General features: G+C 53.3%; 1 protein-coding gene across 8 annotated transcripts in view; it reads right to left on the minus strand.

Moving 5' to 3' along the window:
- Nucleotides 1–670: 670 nt before the first annotated feature.
- Nucleotides 671–18,128, minus strand: part of GNB1L (G protein subunit beta 1 like) — a 67,935-nt gene continuing 50,477 nt past the window's right edge. For all 8 annotated transcript variants that reach the window (XM_009006759.5, XM_035276459.3, XM_035276508.3 and 5 more), the window contains 2 exons: nt 15,356–15,571; nt 671–1,218 (listed from right to left, as the gene is read on the minus strand). In XM_009006759.5, the coding sequence (XP_009005007.3) occupies nt 967–1,218; nt 15,356–15,571 (468 nt within the window). In that variant the 3' untranslated portion in view covers nt 671–966. The remainder of the gene's footprint in view (nt 1,219–15,355; nt 15,572–18,128) is intronic.

Genomic DNA, 18,128 nt, shown 5'->3' on the forward strand with positions numbered 1-18,128 from the left:
GCAGACACAGGCGTTTGTGGTCCCAGCTTCTTTGGATCTGCCCATGGGCCCCACTCCAATATTCAGGGTCTCCGTTCTTTCCCAATCAACACCCTCTTTTAGGAGGAGACGCCCGGTCAGGCCGGGCCCGGCCGCGTGTAGTGGGGGGCTCTGGCTGCTAAGTCCCGTTCTTGCTGTGTTGTGCCCTGCGGGGCACCCTGTGTGCAGCTGCAGGTGTAACGGTGGCCTTGGCCCCTGTGTGGCGGTGCCCATCACACTCCGTCACTGCTCTTGTGCCTTCTGCCCAGCATTCACCTGGAGGTGCACCCTGCCCGCCTTCGCCACCGCACCCTCTCTGGGCAGGCATAACCTCCCGGATTCCACAACTGGCCTGGCCCTGTGCGCTGCAAGCCCCCCTCGCTGTCCCTCACGGGCACCTTTCTCTGCTTCACTCTTCGGGGAGTTCAGTTACTTCCTGGTCCTGGCTTCAACCTGTGTGTTGGGAGCTCCTGGCCTCCTTGGGTTCAGGGGTCATGTGGATGGGCAGCTGTGGTTGGGGTCTGTCATCTCCCAACATTCAACAGCATGGGTGAGGGCACGGCTGAGCGTCCTGCCTGGTGGGGGCTGAGGGCACTGATGCTAAGAGGGGGAGCAGGGCCTCCTCAGAGAGTTCCTGCCTCAAGCCAACAACTTGGCAATGGAAATTTATTATAAAATACCCTCAGCTGGCAACACAGCAGGCCCAAGCCAACGTCTCCTACAGGCCTCAGATGCCCAGGGCGCTAGCTGGCCCCAGAGTCACCGTCCTGGGGTGATGACACACTCCACAAAAGGAAATGCCAACTTCGTGAAGACAGTGGGGACTGCATGGTCCTTGGGCCACGACTTGCTGGTCCTCAGAGGCCCTTGAGGCTTCAGGTCGAGGCTGGGGCCTGATGCCCGCCTCATGGCCCACCTTCTGTGTCTCCTAGAAAGGGAGCAGGTGAGTCATGCGCATGGGTAGAGTGACCAGAGGCTGATGCGCTGATCCTTGGAGCCCGCGGCCAGCAAGCCATCGGCGGCGAAGGCCACACACTGGATGGCAGCACTGTGGAAGGCCAGCACGGCCAGCGGCTGCATTTTCCTCCAGTGGAACACACGGATACGGTGGTCCCAGCCCGCAGTGGCCAGGATCTTGCGGTCTGGCCGGATCGTCACCTCGGCAATCCCGGGATTGGTGAGTTGGTGAGTCCCACACACCTGTGAGAGTGGGGAGGACATTAGCCTGCTCCGTAGGCCTGTGTGGCAGTGCTGCCCCTGGAGGCCCACCTGCAGCAGTAACCAGGAGAGATGCAGGTCCACAGCCCCAGACGTGAGGGCCACACGCTCCTGCCCAGGTGACCTCCCCTCTTCCTCAGGCTACGATGGGGACTCCAGCCATCCCCTCAGAGTGGTCTGTGGCCCTGCCCTGCTGTTCCCGCACCTGCTCTGACCGACTCCTCCCCAGTCAGGGAGCAGCAGAGAGACAGGGAGGTCCCAGCTGCAGGAGAAACCCCAGAAGGGCTGTTTCCTGGTGCCCCTCACCCACGGGAAGACACTGCACCTTAGCGCCTAGCAAGAGGCCACGTTTCAGGCTTAACAGCAGCAGACGCTGGCACTTCTCCCAGAAGAACCTCATAACCACCCCAAAGCTGATGAAGATGAGAAACACAAACTCCATCTTCAGCAAAACCATGAGGTATGTGAACCCCCAACCTTGACAGGGCTGGGAGCACTGCCAAGAGCAAGACCCAATATGGGGCTGGCAGGATGAGGGGGACGAGGGGGAGATGCGCTGGAGGCGGCAGGAGCCACACAGTATACCTTGCCTGGTGGGGGCAACATCCCTGGCCAGGTTCTGAGAGGGGGTGGGGCACTGCACAAGACCCGGAGCCACACAGGCAGGTCCTACATGCACAGGGCCGTCAGAGTGCTGGCCTCTTCCTGGGCCAAGCATCCCACACTCGGCGCTGGGTGAGCAGGAAGCCTCCTGCTCTGACCCCTCCCTGACATCCTTCTCCCATGGCAAGCAGGGAGCTGGGGGGTGGGGGATTAGCGCTGCCTCTGTGGCCATGGCACTTCTTGGTTCCACAAGGCTGTCCCCTGTGCTGCAGGGTGCTTGGCACCTCTGTGCCCACATGCTGACTGATAGAGGGACTTTACCACCATGATGACAAGAAACAAGGGCCATTTCCTTCTACACCAGCCCCATGCACTGTGAGCTTTCCATCAGCACCCTTTTATGTAAGGGCCTCCTGATGGGGCCACGCTTCCTCAGTTGAGAATCACACATCTCTGCAAAGATAGCACAAGGAAAAAGGAAGAAGAAACAGGAAAAGCAATGGCAGCACTCGGCAGAAGCCAGTGGAAACAGTCAGCAAGCAGTGCTGTCAGAAATTAACAAAAGAAAGCAATTAATGAAGCTCTGGCCCTGCACCCCCTCTGTAAAGCGAGAACCCAAAGCAGCAGAACGCAGAGGAGGAAACCTGACCTGGCAGAGCTCAGGGGAGAGGTGGAAGAAAAACTCAAAGCAAAGCAGCAGCAGCAGCGACTCCAACAGGATGGCCAGGGACACAAAGGGCAGGAATAATGGGGAGTGAGCAGAATGGGCCGGGCACGGTGGCTCATGCCTGCAATCCCAGCACTCGGGGAGGCTGAGGCGGGAGGATTGCTTGAGTCCAGGAGTTTGAGACTAGCCTGAGTAAAAGAGCAAGGCCATCTCTACAAGAATTTTTTTAGGCCTGGCGTGGTGGCTCAAGCCTGTAATCCCAGCACTTTGGGAGGCCGAGGTGGGTGGATCACGAGGTCAAGAGATCGAGACCATCCTGGTCAACATGGTGAAACCCCGTCTCTACTAAAAATACAAAAATTAGCTGGGCATGGTGGCGCGTGCCTGTAATCCCAGCTACTCAGGAGGCTGAGGCAGGAGAATCGCCTGAACCCAGGAGGCGGAGGTTGCGGTGAGCCGAGATCGCGCCATTGCACTCCAGCCTGGGTAACAAGAGCGAAACTCCATCTCAAAAAAAAAAAAAAAGAATTTTTTTTAAAAATTAGCTAGGGGTGGTGGCATGTGCCTGTAATCCCAGCTACTTGGGAATACAGTAGGTTGGGAGGTTGAGGTGGAAGGATCACCTGAACCCAGGAGATGGAGACTGCAGTGAGCTGAGATCACCGCCACTGCACTCCTGCCTGGGTGACAGGGTGAGACCTTGTCTCAAAAGAAAAAAAAGATATGCTCTAGTAAAATTATTGGACTTGGTTGCTAAAAAACTCCTTTTGATGGCCAGACAAAAAGAACATGTTGATGACGAGGGTGCCATTTAGGCCGTCCTCAGAATGCTCCACAGCCACATGGTACCAAGGGACAATCCAGTGACACTTGCAAAGGCTGAGGAGGAAAGCGAGGTCTAAGCATTTTATACCCAGCCAAACTCTCGCCCAGCTATAAAAACAACAGACCAGCTGAGGAGGAAAGCGAGGTCCAAGCATTTTATACCCAGCCAAACTCTCGCTCAGCTATAAAAACAACAGACCAGCTGAGGAGGAAAGTGAGGTCCAAGCATTTCATATCCAGCCAAACTCTCACTCAGCTATAAAAACAACAGACCAACATTTCTGAACATGTAAGAACCCAGAGAATCCTGCAGCCATAAGCTGTTCTTGAAGGACTAGAAGATTAACTCCAATCTCATAAGAGATAACTGAAGAACCACAGCAAATGGTCTGGCAGGGAGCACTGGGTCCACTTACCTGTAGGATTAGCTCTAAAACAATATGGGGATTATGGCTATGGAACTGGTTATATAACTAACAGAAATATGGGAGGGCACTGAGGAGATGGGATGGCAGTTAAGTTCACTGCATTAGCTCAGCTTTTGTCCTTTGGGCCAAAGATATAACAGTCAGCCTCATCCCTGAGAGATTATCTGACCACCGCCCACCATAAGTAAAGACAAAAACAGCATCACTTCCTGCTCCTCTCCCACCTCACTGCAGGTACCTTTGTTTCCTAGTATTTCACTTGTATATCTGCTTAGTAAAAAAAAAAGAGGCTGGGCGTGGTGGCTCATGCCTGTAATCCCAGCACTTTGGGAGGTCGAGGCGGGCGGATCATGAGGTCAAGAGATCGAGACCATCCTGGCCAATATGGTGAAACCCTGTCTCTACTAAAAAATATAAAAATTAGCTGGGCGTGGTGGCCTGCACCCATAGTCCCAGCTACTCAGGAGGCTGAGGCAAGAGAATTGCTTGAACCCGGGAAGTGGAGGTTGCCTAGTGCCAAGATTGCACCACTGCACTCCAGCCTGGCAACAGAGTGAGACTCTGTCTCAAAAAATAAATAAATAATAAAGTTAAAAAAAGATATAAATAGACTCAACAGGCTGGGTGTGGTGGCTCATGTTTATAATCCCAGCTACTTGGGAGGCTAAGACAGGAGGACTGCTTGAGGCTGCAGGAAGCAAAGATCACACCACTGCACTCCAGCCTGGGGCAACAGAGTGAGACCCTGTCTTTAAAAAACATTAAAAATTAGCCAGGTGTGGTCATGTAGTCCCAGCTACTTGGGAGGCTGAGGTTGGAGGATCATTTGAGTTTAGTTTTATGATTAATTTCAAAGTGAAATCCAAATCTGTACCATGTATAAGAGAGATTCCAAAGGAACTCTTGAAAAAGACATATTGGGAAAATGCAAACAAGAATAGGGTAATCTGAATAATAGGAACATTTGAATTCAGGGCCAAAGCATTAGGTAAGATTATATAAAATACTTAACAATAATAAAGAGTACAATTCCCAATGAAGAGCTATCTAATCCCAGCACTTTGGTAGGCCAAGGCAGGAGGACTGCCTGAGTCCAGGAGTTCAAGACCAGCCTGGGCAACATATAGAGATCCTGTCTCTACAAAAAATTTTTTTAATGAGCCAGGCATGCTGGCATGCACTTGTAGCACATTGGGGAGGCTGAGGTGGAAGGATTGCTTAAGCCCAGGAGTTCGAGGCTGCAGTGAGCTATGATCACACCACCATACTCCAGCCTGGGTGACAGAGCAAGATCTTGTGTCCCCCACCCCCCAAAATAACTATAAATATCTGTTTAGCAAATAAACTGATATAAAGCAAGAAAAACAGGAAAAATGGCTATAATAGAGTAACTGGTACCAGACTAGTCCTCTTGCTGCAAACAACAATAAAAAGTGGACGAAATACACAAGGCAACTGTTTACAGGCAGGAAACACCAGGCAGAGAAGGGCAGCTGATGAGATCCGCCTCCCAAATGCCCCCACAGCTCTCTGCCTGGGGACAATGCCTTGGGCATGTGACCAGAGTGGTCACATTAAGCTGAGGAGGCAGAGATCAGAATCTGCAGCAGCCAGAGGTCCGAAATCCGTGGGGTAAGGCAAAGGAACAGAGGGAGCGGAAGATGGTATGAGGAGTCCCCATTGAGTCTTGTGTGAGGGCTGGACTGCACATGCTCACAATGGACTCCACAGGGCTTACCAGAGCTGCAGGGTTAAACAGAACAAGTACAAGAGGTCAACAGTGTCAGAGGGCCAGTGAACATGAGTACAAAGATTGTGTGACAGCCTGAGACCAGCTGAGCTGCCAGGATGACATCACCTCAGGAATAGGATTCTGCCTTAGCGTATGGCCTACCCTAGATCTACCAGAACAAAACCAGAAACCGAGCCCTGACAAGGTCTGCAAGAGAGCCAGAGTCTGGAAGTTGAGTTGTACCCCACTTAACGAGCCTGGGAATGAACTTTCCTCAGACCTGCCCTAATGAAGCCAAAAGCCAAGCCTGCACAATTTCAAGGTGAACAGTCAGTAACTGAACTGCATGCCGGCATGAAGGCAAACCCTCTTCAGAGCAATATAACAGAACCCAGAGATTCAGCCTGTATTGTTTACCATGTCTGGCACACAAACAGCAAATTACTTGACATGCTAAGAAGCAGGAATATGACCCATAGTCAAGGGAAAAAGCAGTTAATAGAAATTGACCCAAAATGGCAGAGATGTTGAACATATAAAGACTTTAAAGAAAGTACTTAGGCCGGGCACGGTGGCTCAAGCCTGTAATCCCAGCACTTTGGGAGGAGGATGAGGTGGGTGGATCACGAGGTCAAGAGATCAAGACCATCCTGTTCAACATGGTGAAACCCCGTCTCTACTAAAAATACAAAAAATTAGCTGGGCATGATGGTGCATGCCTGTAGTCCCAGCTACTCAGGAGGCTGAGGCAGGAGAATTGCTTGAACCCAGGAGGCAGAGGTTGCGGTGAGCCGAGATTGTGCCATTGCACTCCAGCCTGGGTAACAAGAGCGAAACTCCGTCTCAAAAAAAAAAAGAAAAAGAAAAAAAGTACTTAAATGTATTTTTTAAAATGAAAGGAAAAAGTATTCAAATAATTACAAAACAATTGTCTTGAGTGAGCAAATAGGAACTATTAGCAGAGAAATGGAAATTATAAAAAAGAATCATAATAGAAAATAGAGAACTGGAAAGCTCAATACTGAAATGAAAAATTTATAGAATAGGCTTAATCTAAAAATTAAAAAAAATAATTTGTTTTTAAAGTCAGTGAACTAGAAGACAGATCAACAGACAATGTCCAATCTGAAGAGGAGAGAGAAAAATGACTGAACCAAAACTAACAGAGCCGCAGGGAGCCACGGATGCTTTCAAACTGTGTAAAGACAGAAGCCCCAGAAGGAGGAGAAAGTGAAAATGGTCAAGAAAAAACAGTGGCTGGATAGTTCCCAGTTTTAATGAGAAACACGAACACACAGATGAAAAGCTCCGCAGAACCCACTCAGGATAAGATGATAATATCTATCAAGGCACATGACAGTCAAATTATTGAAAACCACAGATAAAAAGAAAATCTTGAAAGGAGCCATGAAGCAAGACACATTACATGCATGGGAACGATAGGACGTCATGAGTTCTTGCCAGAAACAACGGAACAACATCTTCACAGGGCATGAGGAAAAATAAAACGATCATTCCTAAATTCCATAGCCAGGATTCTTTAAAAAGGAGGATGATAAAGACATTTTTTTTTTTTTTTTTTGAGATGGAGTCTTGCTTTGTCGCCAAGCTGGAGTACAGTGGTACGATCTTCATTCACTGCAACCTCTGCCTCCCGGGTTCAAGTGATTCTCCTGATTCAGCCTCCCAAGTAGCTGGAACTACAGGTGCATGCCATCATGCCTGGCTAAATTTTGTAGTTTTAGTAGAGAATGGGGTTTCACCATGTTGGCCAGGATGGTCTCGATCTCTTGACCTTGTGATCTGCCCGCCTCAGCTTCCCAAAGTGCTGGGATTACAGGCATGAGCCACTGCACTTGGCCAAGACATTTTTTTAAATAAACAAAAGCTAGAGAATTTTTTTTGCCAGCAGATTTGCACTACAAAAAATGTAAGAAGATACTTGAGTCGATAGGGTGAGCACCAGAAATGGCCAAGGGGTGAGTAAATATAAAATGTTATGCTTTTAATTTCTTATAAGTTAAAAAAAAAAAACACTGATGATTGAAAGGAAAACTGACCAGATGCAGTGCCTCATTCCTGTAATCCCAGCACTTGGGATTGCTTGAACTTGGGAGTTCAAAGCCGGCCTGAGCAACATAGTGAGACCCTATTTCTATAAAATATTAGTGAGGCATGGTGGTACGTGCCTGTAGTCCCAACTACTCGGGAGGCCGAGGCGGGAGTCTGAGGGTGCAGTGTGCTGTGATTGTACCACTGCACCCCAGCCTGGGTGACAGAGCAAGACCTTGCCTCAAAAAAAGGAAAACTAACATTGCAAAGTGCAGTTTCTAATATGTGTAGATGCCAAGTAGCTCACAACAGTCGCAGAAAGACTAAACGTACGAGCAGAAGGGATTGCCCCAGCACGCAGTCATCACACTTGTGAGGCGGAACGTGAACAGCACCGCCTCTAAGCAGACCTGGAGAAGGTGCACATTCCTGCAGTGCAACCACTCAGGAACAAAAGCGGCAAGAGGTCTAGCTAGGAAGCCAAGAGAGGAGACGAAACAGAACGCTAAAAACTAAATGTTTGATTGCCACAAAAGAAGGTAGGGAAGGAGGAGAAGTGGGCAAAAATGCAAGTGACAAGGGGAAAACAGGTAGAGATGTTAGACAATCTCAGACAGGTCAGTCATTACAGTGAATGCAAACGGACTAAACACGCCAATTAAAAGGCAGAGACTGTCAGAAGCCATACGAAGCAAGACACAACTGTCTGCCGAAGATGCTTTTTAAATGTCAAGAGGTCAGGACAAGTTGAAAGTAAAAGCAAGGAGTAAAACGCAAAGGGCAGACCTAAGAAAGTCGATGCCACTGTTTAGTACCAGACACAGCCGACTTCAAGACAAAGAGCATTAGAAGAGACCAGGGACACCTTGCCATGAGAAGAGCGCCCTGCCCTGGGACGAGGCGACTATCCCCACACTTACACACCCAGCCCCAGAGCTTCAAAGCTTATGAAGCGAAACAGGCAGAGACAAAGAAACAGGCACAATTGCAATCACAGTTAAAGATTTTAAGAGCCTTCTCTGAGTAACTAGTAAAAAAAAAAAAAAAAAGACCAAAAAATCGGTGAGGATATTGAAGACTGGAACCACGTCCGCTGACCTAGGTCAGGCTGACGGAAGGCTCCACCCCACAACTGCGGAACACACGCTCCTTTCAAGTCCATGTGGTGCACTCCCGGAGACACGCCATGTGCTGGGCCAAAAACAAGCCTCCATAAATTTCTAAACACTGAAATTGCACTGCGTGCATTCACTGACAACAGAATTAAGCTAGATTAAAGATGTATCTACAAAATCGACTAATATTTGGAAATTAAATGACACACCCACAAGGCACCTATGGATCAAAGAAGAGATCACAACATTCTGAACCGAATTAAAATGAAGACACAATAAGTCAAAGCTTACGGGACTGAGCCACATGGAAGGTGGCCAGGCTGGGAGCTGAATTCTCAGCAGCACAAGGAAGTGGCAGGACCTAGACCTGTGGCCTGGCAGCTGCTGCCACTTAGAGAACGGCCACTCAGCATCCAGGCCTGTGCACTCAGAGGCCACCAGCACAGCCACCAAGAGGGCCTTGCCCGAGGAATCCCTAAAGGATGGGCATCTCGGCTTCCAGAAGGAGGGCCTGAGATGTAAGAATGCCCAGGGTAACACTCACACGCAAAATGTAATCACCGATGTGAGAACTGGCTCCGTAAGAAATGTGTCTACACCTGGAGGGCCAGGAAGGTTAGAGGTAAAATGATTAAAATATAAAGGCTATAAAGGGAAGCAGTGACCAAAAGAAACCTGGCCTGAGCCATATTAATAGTTGGAAAAATAGGCTTTTGGGTGAAAGTCCTTTCTAGAGATAATAAGGGGAAATGAAGAAGCCATTCGCCAGGAAATTACCATTTTAAACTGGCATGTTCCTAGGCCAGCTTCAAAGGGCATAAAGCAAAAATAGGAAAAGGGAACAGGACAGGCCTCTCTCTGTGCCTGCTGGGGACCCTGGTCACCTGCAGAATGACTTAAAGGCCTAAGAATCAGCAGACATGCGGGCCTGGCGCTCACGTGTGCAGCAGGGTGTCTGACAACCAGCACCACCTCGCTGGTACATGTGCAATACTTATGAAAACTGGATGGCCCCACATTTCAAAGAACTGATATCATTCCGACCTTGTTCCCAGACCACAATGTAATTAAGTTAGAAACTGAAAACTAAAAAATAACTGGGGGAAGAAATGAAACATTCAGAACCCAAAAACCATTCTACTTAGCTCAGCAGCCAGAGAGAATAAATAAAAATGGGATCTTTGTGTCAAATGAGAAATATGAAAAAAATAATAGTAAAGATGGGGTCTGCCTGGAAGTGAGGGGAGGAAGACAATGTCCTCTTGCTCCAGGGATCCCGGCTGGACAGTCACCTGTGGAAACAGGCTCCATGCAGGGCGGGTGAGGGAAGGCTGAGGGCTGATGGGCTGTGTGCCTGACCCAGGCAGGGCAGCAGATGTAACCCAGGGCACATGGGTCGGAGGAAGAGCGTGGCAAGGACAGAAATGATGAACAGGAAGACGGAAATGCTCCAGGACGAACACAGACAAGACTGATGAATAAATAAGGCAGGGACAGAGCTTTGAATGTGGCAGAAATTTAAACAATCACAAGCAGTCCAAAAAAGGTCACTAGGAATATAACCTTGAGGATTTGAATGCTCACAGACAAATTCCTAGAAACATTCCCTAAGTCAGAAACTTAAATTAGTCCACAAAGAAAACAACTCAGGCAGAGAAAATAACTGCCCAGTAATGGTGCAGGCGAAGACCAACCTACAGTCACTCACGACCCCTCACCTCCACCACCCAAATATGTCCATCCATCGGGAGAAGAGGGGATGCTCCCCACCAACTCCCCAAGCCTGGGGCTCCTGTCACTAGGCAGGCAGCGAAGAGGGATGCCCAGGTGAGTCTGTGGCCCTGGGCAGTTGCGGCCCAGCCCAGCAGAGTGAGAAGCACACGTCACGCAGTGGGTGATTTCAGGACTTTTCCCTGAGATCCAGGGACAGGCTGAGGATTTTAGCTCTTCAAAGGTTTAAGAAAATGCCAGGCCAAGCACAGTGGCTCAAGCCTGTAATCCCAGCACTTTGGGAGGCCGAGGCGGGTGGATCACGAGGTCAAGAGATCAAGACCGTCCTGGTCAACATGGTGAAACCCCGTCTCTACTAAAAATACAAAAAATTAGCCGGACATGGTGGCACATGCCTGTAATCCCAGCTACTCAGGAGGCTGAGGCGGGATAATTGCCTGAACCCAGGAGGCAGAGGTTGCGGTGAGCCGAGATCGCGCCATTGCACTCCAGCCTGGGTAACAAGAGCGAAACTCCGTACCAAAAAAAAAAAAAAAAAGGTAAGAAAGAAAAGAAAATGCCAACGAACGGACTCAAGAAGAAAACCTGTATGAGTCGGAGAGATGCAGTGAGAGCATCTGGTGACATCGGGCACCCATTCAAGACCCAGATTCTTTCCTCAGGAGGGGCGGGAGGAGCCTTGCCTGGTGAGGAGATGCCACCAGACAACCCACAGCCAGTACAGCCCTGACCCAGGCCCAGGAACCACTGCCTGCACCCCGCAGGCTGCTCTAGGCTCCTGGCCACTGAGGTCAGCGCTCGCCATGCCCTCTAAGCCACCTTGCCCTCCTACCTCAACACCAACCTGTCGCTCAAGGCCAATCCCTACCAGCCCATCCTCCTGCCCTTCCAAGGGCCTCTCCAGGGCCCAGAGCCCCTGGTTCATGGACTTACCAAGGCCTGCAGCCCTGACCCCCTCTTATGGCCTCCTCCTCCCACCGCCCACTGCAACCAGCACTGTCCCAGTATGTCCCAGATGCTCTGCCTGTCCTCTACGTCTCTCGCCTGGCAGACCGTGGCTCTGGGGGTCTCGGGGGTGTCCTGCCTGTGCACAAAAGCAGCTGAACGTGCTGCAGCACAACACACAGCCATTGCTGGTGATCGCAAGCCCAGGCTGGCCTCAGTGTGCAGAGCACCCAGCCTCGAGTCTGCCTCCCCTCCCTCCACATCAGCTTCTGCCTCCCCACTTGGCTCCCTGTGACCTGGCCCAGGGGCCATCAAGGCCAGCACCCACTGTGCAGGGCCATGGGGTTGCTGGGATGCACATGTCATGTGTGTGGGGTAACCACCTGTACCTGCAGACCCAGGAGCCCCTCCCCGGCTCTCAGGAACCAGAACACCATGGCCCATGAAGGGAATGACAGCTGGGAACAACAGGCGGCTGATCTGACACCATCATCACTGTCGCCCATTTCTCTCCTGTGACCTCTGCCCTGAGTCAGTGGTGGAGAGGGGACGCCCAGCTGCACACCATAGGCCTCCCTGGAAGCCACTGGGGCCTGCTCTGGGCCCTCTTGATAGGAATTTGCCGGCAGGTCCTTCCCAGGGAAAAAAGAGCTGCTGAGTACCTAGAGCCACAGATGCCTGGGAAGGTTTCCATAGAGAGCTGGAACAGGGGTCTTCACAGGCAGAAGGGGGGTGCAGTGTCTTCACCTGTGGGGGGCTGAGTGCCCAGCTTCTCCTGTCTAGCTCCTGCCCCGCAGCCTGGCTGTGCCTATCCACCAGCCGGCTGGCCACTGCCTGTAGGGACAGGAGCTACCGTACACCCAGCTCAGCCATTCTCAGAAAGCAGGGACAGCATGGAGGTAAAGGCAACCAGGCACGAGGACCGGGTTCCGCAGGAAATGAGGGCGATGCGGGAAGCCTGGTGGGGCTTCCTGGACAAAGACCAGGGCCTGCTCCAGCCCTGTGCTCCTGAAGAAGAGGAGGACCGGTCCTGGCCCTGCAGTGACAGCAGCCAGGGACCTATACTACTGTGCTCCTGATGGCAGGTGGAACCGTACCCGTGCCCTGCACAAGCCTTTACTCCTGACGCCATACATGGGGAGCTAGCCCGGGGCCCTTTGGCCTCCCTTCTGGCTGCCCAGCGACTCTGCTGCTGCCCCTCTCAAGGGAAGACTCTGCACAGCCACCACTGCTGTGCAGATGGGAGTGCAGCTTGGACACCTGGCCACGTCTCATGGGAGAGCCATAGTTGGTCCACTTCCCAGGCCACGGCTGCCCGGGGTGGGGAAGCCTCATTATTACTTAAAGGCCTAAAAATATGGCTGGCTGTAAATCAGTCCCCGCTTCAAGGCTGTGGGCGCTATCCCAAATGTGGGAGGGAGGCGAGGGCCTGCGTACCACCTGTATCTGATGACAATACAGGCTCTAACTGCGACGGCTTGCCAGAAAGCCGCCTCAGCAAGGCAGGCTCAGGTGGCATCCTGACGTGGGCAGCCTCCTCGTCACCACCGTGGCCCCTGGCCAAGCCCCAGCCTGGACCTAGGCCTTCCAGGAAGGATCTCTGGCCACCAGTGGCTCTCGTAGCACATGACCTCAGGTGCCAGGAATGCGCAGCACGGCCAGGCCACCATCTGGTTCTGATTACCAACTCTCTGCTCCGGGAACCTCATCTGCGTCTCCGCTCCCAGCTCCCGCCGCGGCGAGACTGATCTGGGCCCATCAGAGGCTTCAGCAGGAGGACACAAGGGACACACAGCCATGCCCACGTGGTTCTCGGCCAAGGAGTCACAGTGGGGGCAATGGGTGAGGACACCTGTGGGTGCCCAGGACCTTCGGCCACCTTGCTTGCTCCTGGGTGGTAAGAACGCTTTTAGGTAGTTCACCTCCGAAAGCACCCAGACACTTTCCCTGAGACCCTGGCTTTACAGAACCTGCAATCTCCAGGGCTGCCAGGGTGGACGTTAGACGTGACATTGGGCAGAGGGTGGCGCATCAGCCTCTCCAGCTCCCCTGGGTCGCCTGTCCCCCTCCCAGGCCTCCTCCTCCTGGCCCACACAACAGCTCAGCAGGGGAAGCGGTTCTCCTTTGATGTGTACCACAGACCGATGCCCTGCCCAGCACGCCACAGCCACACCAACCACACCAACCACATCCAGTTCCCGGTTCTCCCTTCCGCTCTCACTTTTCAATTCATTAATACCTGGTCCCCCTTTTGCTTTAACTCTTCAATTCATCAATCCAGTCAAGTTCATCTCTGGACTGGAATGTGCCCCATAAATTACAGTCTTAAGTTCCAGCAGCTGCTTCCCAAACACTCCAGGAGACAGCAGGCAGATCTGGGCCACTACAGCAGGAGGGCCCCTTGCCGGGGTCCTGGCGCAGAGAGCCCGGGGTGGGGACTGCAGGGCAGAGCCCTCTGGGGGCTCTCAGGGAAGCTGCTTGGGTCTTCAGCCCTTTGCTGTCAGGCTGGTGAAGGACAAGCCAGTGCCAAGTGAACACCGGACCCCTGGAGCGGGGGCAGCCCTGCAGGGTCCCTGCCAGGCTTGAGGAGGAGGGAGGGAGTGTGAGGGAGACGTGCCTTCCAGACATGCAGACCCAGTGCCCAGAGGAGCTCAGCCTCCTACTGCCCAGAGGAACTCAGCCTCTAGCTGCTAAGATGGGCATGATGATGACTCATACCCACACACACCCAGGCCCACTAGGCCTTGGGAGACCCTTTCTCCTGGTGAGGCATGAGCTGGACAGCTGATGGATGGACAATGGATGGACACAACTCTCCTGCAAGTCCACCATGTGCCTGCACAGGCCTGGTGATGACCACAGGGCACTGGGGCCACTCATATCCTGGTCTCACCAGGGCCCATCATTCTGCAGCCTTACCTTGTACCTCAAAGACTCTGGTGGTGCCCACCCAGCAGTGGGCCTGACAGATCCAAGGTGAGCCTCCCCACCCCACTGGGCTGCTGGCAAGGCTGCCCTGCCAAGGGGGCCCGATGGATGCCCTCCCTGTGGCCTCCCATTGTAGAGACAGCTTGGACCACAGCCCCACAGGGAAGGGCAGCCCCGAGCCCTGTCCTTGGTGAGGCTGGGAACTGCAGTAGCCACCCCACGGGACATGCAGTTCCTCCTAGAGGCCCTTCACCCACAAGACTGGCAATCAGACCAGGCACTAGCTGTGGGTAAGTCTCAGGCTTCCAAGGCTTCTGGTGAATGGGGGGTCCTTGTCAACCCCCCAGAAGCCAGGATGTACCCAGGCCACACCTAGTACCTCATCCCCCATGGTCTCTGCAGCCCCGAGACCTGCACCAGAGCAAGACCTGGACAGGAGGCTCCCCTGCCCCACCAGCCTGACCCAATCTCTCCCATCCCAAACAGGGCCATGTGTGTAGGCCAGGCCACCCTACACTGAGCCCAGGAGCCACAGACCTAGACTGGGACACTATGGTGCCCCCTGAGCCATGTTAGCCAAGAGAGCTCAAGAGATCTTCAGCAATGGCCAGGCGGCCCTGAGGCCTCCCTGCTTTCCTGCTGAGCTTTCCCGCTGCCCGTGAGCAATGGCCTCCCTCGGGCCAGCTCCAGACCACCACAGGGGGTGGGGGCCGCAGCTCCTCGAAGCTTTGCGCACTGGTTTTTTTTTTTTTTTTTTTTTTTTTGATTAATCAGTTCCTTACTGACCAAATTCCTCTGAGTTTTCATAAAGGGGTTTGAGTATTCCTGTGCTCTGCGTGCCTTTCTCTAGATGGACAAGATGTGACTGCATGAACCCGAGGTCTGGGTGAAACCCAAACCATGTGAATGGCCTGCCAGCGCCCACGCCCCCTTCTTCCTGCGCCAGCCGTGGACAGCTCCCCTGCACCCGCCTCCTAGTGATTAATTAGCCAGGGATCTGCCACAACTCCTCTTCATGCCTAAATATTGTTTCAGCCTATCAGACTGTTAGTGCAGAGCAGGATAAATGAGGCCCAGGGCCTGGCGCACTGACCTGCAGGGCCTGCTGCCCGTCCAGCCTCCAGACAGCCAGAGCCTTCCCAGCAGAGCCCGAGATACCCTTGGCCTTCTGGGAGTCAAAGTCAAGGTCCATGACGGGCTCCTCGTGGCAGGCAATGCGGCTGCACACCTTCTGCTCAGAGACATCCCACAGGGCCACCGATCCATCCTCGTAGCCGGCCAGAAGGAGTGGGCGGGGGCTGCAGTCTGCCTGCAGGGAACAGCAGAGCAGTCAGCTCCTGGAAGAACCCTGACTCCAGTGAGTTTCGGGGGAGAAAGGGCTCTGGAGATCTGCTGCCTCTCCTGCTGACTGGGGCTGTTTCCCAAGTCTTCTATGTGGCTGCCACAGCTCAGAAGCTCTGCACCGCCAGCGCCCTCCCATGCAGCCCCTGGATGGCTGATGCCGTCAGCATGGGACTGGCACATTTGCCCTTAGGACACCCTGAGGATATGGGGGCAGAGGGCACAGAGCCAAGCCCAAGGCCCCCCACTGCTGTGCCACTTCTCACCCGCCCTGCAACCTGCATGTGCCCACCCCTGGGTCCTGCCCAAAGGGGTGACACTGGGCATCCAGCAGCCACTGTCCATGGGGCCAACCCTTTCCACCTCTCCCATGATCACTGGGACTGGCTGGTCACCTGCCTAGAGCCGCCAGCCAGAAGAAACCTCGAGCTCCATCTCCATGAAAAATGAACTCTCTGTGCTTTGTCAATGTGGCTGCCAAAGCCCCCGCCCCTGAAGCCAGGCGCAAGCCGCCCGAGCTCTCATGATGAATGAGGGCGCAGGTCAGAGGGCTCCCAGCCCTGGGCAGACGCCTCGTTTGTTAAGCCTCTGGAATAATTACAGGAGGGGAACGCTGCAAGATTCCGCATCACCCTGGGGACACAGCCATCAGTCCCCGGCACCAAGAATGACAGCCCAGAGAAACCTGGCGTGGCTGAGCAAGGAGACCTGGGGGATCCAGAAGGCACCAGGGCCTGTGCCTGACAAGGGGATCCTGAGTCCTCAAACAGCACAAGGACCAGGCTCTCTGCATCAGAAGGCTGGTGATGCGAACTGGAGGAGCCAGGCCTGGAGCCCGAGGCCAACTGCCCTGACCTGGAGGGAATGGCCATGCCAGGGACGGAAGGACACTCACTGTGCCCTGCAGGATGTGGGCATGTGAACCCAAGGCCAGAGCTGTTCCAGTGGTCCTCGCATACGTCCCTGAAAAAGGCTTGTAAAACCACTGGGTTCTGATAACAGAGTTCACACAGATGAAGCTGAGAAGAGTGAGACTCCTGGGAGGAGGGGAGCGGCGGTCGGTGGGTCTCCTCCCAGGTCGCCTCTTCCCATGCCTCCTTCCAAGTCATCCCCCACTGCCAGAGCCCATACTGTCCCTGGGAGGCAGAGCTGCCCCAGGCTCCCAACTGTACTCAGTGCCCTGCCCGTCCCTGCAAAAGCCCCGGCCATGCTGCTGCATGTGCTGTTTCATCCCTGGGAGGAGCCCCATGTTGGCACCTTTCAGATCACCTGCTGGGAAACAAGGTATGCAACGACCTGCAGTACTTTCCTCCCAGACGTGGTGCCACGCCCTCTGCACCATAGCTCCTCGTAGGCAGTCCTGGCTCCCTGGCTCCCTCCCCGTAGTGGGCGGTGCATCTGGACTCATAGTGGGTGAGGGCCAGGCAAGGGCAGCTGGGAGCACTCCGAATCCCAACCAGGAACAAGGGCCAGCCCCAGAGGCTGACTCCAAAGACTCTCCTCCTTGGACCCACTCCCCTCAGGCAGTGCTCTGTGGCTACGCCTGTACCCAGCCTACGACACCCTCCTCCCCAGCACTTTCCTCCACTGCTGGAGCTGAGACCGCCTGGGGCTGCCACTGACATCCTTCTGGCAGTCTCAGAGCCTAGTGCCTGTGTGAAGCCACCACCTCTGAGTTCAGATGCCATGGCCAATGCTGGGACTGTGTGTGTGACTGACCTGCCTGTCATGGTGCCACAGGGTGGCCAGAGCAGAAGCCAGCCTGGCCTGGAGGGGCTTGCCCTGTGGTTGCCAGCCCCTACTATGCCCCAGTAACAGACACCACAGGCTGGACAGTTCTCTTATGGCTGGGGCACTTTGGTGCCCACAGCCTTGGTGCTGCCCGACCTCTGCACAGAGAGGATCTAAAGTCTCCCAGATCTGCTCTTCACTGCCCCCTCCCTGCCCACAGATGAGGCCTGGAGGCCAGGCCTCACTCTGTACCCCTCCATTGATTGGCAGTCCCAGAGGGACACAGCAGGTCGGGGGCCATGGGAAGCCCTCAGTGTACCATACAGCAGCTCAGGCAGGGCTGTGCCAGTGACTGTCTCAGGCTTGGCGTAGGTCCTGACCTTTTATATATTAATAACAATTATTCTTATGTTGCAGGTCGGCTGTTTTAAGGAGCAAAAGAAGAATATACCAAATTAAAGATTAAAAATTAAAAATCTGATTGCCAAAAAACCCCTCAGTGTTTCAGAAAAAAAAAAATAGCAAGTCAGGCCACTGCCACAATGAGACTGATAAATTACAACCCACCCCTCAGGCTTGGGGATGGAAAAGGGAACGTGTGGCGTTAACGTCAGCTTTCCTTAGCGGAATGCTTCACGCTGGATCTCCATTACCAACAGAAATGCGATTTGTCCTCTGTCAACTACATTAATTACCTTAACAAGTTTGTACATCGCTTTCTATGCATTTTTCCGTCGGAATTTTACATGATTGTGCAATGACCCATGTTTCCCAGGGGGCGGAACAGGAGCGGT

This window comes from Callithrix jacchus, chromosome 1, assembly GCF_049354715.1.
Source record: "Callithrix jacchus isolate 240 chromosome 1, calJac240_pri, whole genome shotgun sequence".
Taxonomy (NCBI): domain Eukaryota; kingdom Metazoa; phylum Chordata; class Mammalia; order Primates; family Cebidae; genus Callithrix; species Callithrix jacchus.